This window comes from Sinocyclocheilus rhinocerous, unplaced genomic scaffold (genome assembly GCF_001515625.1).
Source record: "Sinocyclocheilus rhinocerous isolate Xijiao unplaced genomic scaffold, SAMN03320098_v1.1 scaffold418, whole genome shotgun sequence".
In the NCBI taxonomy this organism is placed as follows: domain Eukaryota; kingdom Metazoa; phylum Chordata; class Actinopteri; order Cypriniformes; family Cyprinidae; genus Sinocyclocheilus; species Sinocyclocheilus rhinocerous.
In genome coordinates, this window is record NW_015651146.1 from 1,090,377 (window position 1) to 1,092,346 (window position 1,970).

The following is a 1,970-nucleotide window of genomic DNA, read 5'->3' on the forward strand; positions in this document are numbered from 1 at the left end:
CCAGACTGTGAGCCACGGCACCACACAGCCATCGTGGTCCCCTACCGGAACCGCCAGACCCACCTCCGCGCCCTCCTCTACCATCTGCACCCCTTTTTGCAGCGGCAGCAGGTCCACTACGGCATTTACATTGTGCACCAGGTCTCTTGTTAATTGTTATGCTGACTTGTCACATCTATTGTATGGGGGAAAAAAATCCTAGCAGTAATTAGAGGAAGTAGCTGGGACAAAGGGTAAACATAGCTCATAGCTTATTGTCAAGCTATATTAGTGTTCTATTCTTGCTGAAGAACGCATTTGTGTACACTTGATTTGCTCATAGTCTGTGTTATCAGTCAGGGAACTCCACCTTTAACCGAGCGAAGTTGCTGAATGTTGGAGTGCGGGAGGCGCTGAAAGAGGAGGGCTGGAGCTGTATTTTCCTGCATGACGTCGACCTGCTTCCTGAAAATGACCACAATACCTACACCTGCCACCCCCAGTACCCTACACACCTCTCTGTAGCTATGGACAAGTTCAGATACAGGTACCCTACCCAGGATTTAATGTTTTAACAAAGCTTTTCTCTAATTTTATCTTAATGAACAGGGGTGAAATTTTTGTTTGCACTCTTATGTTTGTAGTCATAGTAGTATAGACACTTCAATAATATTAGTTTTAATATTATGTTATTATAACAATAATCATTTTTATATTACAGTATTATAATATAATAATTAAACAAATGGTGTGTAGTTGAACAATGTCAAGGTTAGATGCCAGTATACACTACCGTTAAAACGTTTAGGGTTGGTAAGGTTTTTCTAGGCTGCATTTATTTGATCAAAAATACTAACCCGATCTCATGAAAGTGCGTATAAATAGTACGCCAAATAAAAACGAAAACTCGTGGTATTGATAAAGAATTTGATAGATCTTATAAAACTTCTAGAAACAAAAAGTTCATCCTCTTCACGCATGGTAAAATAGGTGATGTAGTTCATTCATTATTAGTGCTGACACAGTTGTACCCAGTAACTCATGGCTCTGGTCCTCTAAATTGACATCCAGGTCTGCACATCTCGGGTCACAGAGTCTGCATTTCTGTACTCTGCAGCCACAATGTCCACCTAGATAAAAACATTCACTGAGAACAACAAAATTGCAGAGAAATCAACCCATATATTCAGTGCACCAAGGCTGAGGACAACATCAGATCCTCTCTGTGATGAATCCACTGAAGGCTGTAAAGCTTTCAGACACGACTCGGAGAGTTAGTCCTTGGGTAGAAATACAGAGAAAATTATAAAGAAAGATACATAGCAGCAGCTCATCTAGCTGTCACTCAAAATTGAATGAATAGTACTAAAGAATTTAAAACAGGTTTAGGAGTACAAGGGATCTCTGGAGGGCAGGTTGAATCAGCAATCAAAGTTACACTACCGGTCTTTTTTTATGTTTTATACATTTTTTTTAAAGCAATGAGTACTTTTACTCGGAAATGGATTAAATTGAGTAAAACACAGTGTTACAAAAGAGTTCTATTTCAAGTAAATTCTGCTCTTTTAAACTATCTGTTCATTATTTATTCGGTATCATGATCATGAAAAAATGTATCATGGTTTCCACAAGAAACATTGATAATAATAAGTACTGATCACCAAATCAGCATATTAGAATGATTTCGACGCCAAATACATGCATATCATATGCACGCCAACGTCCATTTTTGCGTATCAATACCACGAGTTTTCGTTTTTATTTGGCGTACTATTTATATGCATTTTCATGAGACTGTGCTCAAAATACAGTAAAAATAGTAATATTATCAGTACTATCATAATATAATATAATATACAATATTATAATATTACAAAATAATGATTTATATTTGAATATATTTTAAAATGTAATTTATTCCTATAATGGCAAAGCTACATTTTTAGCAGCCATTACTCCAGTCTTCAGTGTCACATGATCCTTAAGAAATC

At 36.9% G+C, this 1,970-nt stretch overlaps 1 protein-coding gene across 1 annotated transcript in view; it reads left to right on the forward strand.

Annotated features, from left to right (window-relative positions):
• The window catches only part of LOC107712663 (beta-1,4-galactosyltransferase 3-like), a gene marked incomplete at its 5' end in the record, with an annotated part of 7,344 nt that continues 5,374 nt past the window's right edge, over window positions 1-1,970 (forward strand). Inside the window, 2 exons of the mRNA XM_016517972.1 lie at window positions 1-141; window positions 336-526. Of these exons, the coding sequence (XP_016373458.1) occupies window positions 1-141; window positions 336-526 (332 nt within the window). The remainder of the gene's footprint in view (window positions 142-335; window positions 527-1,970) is intronic.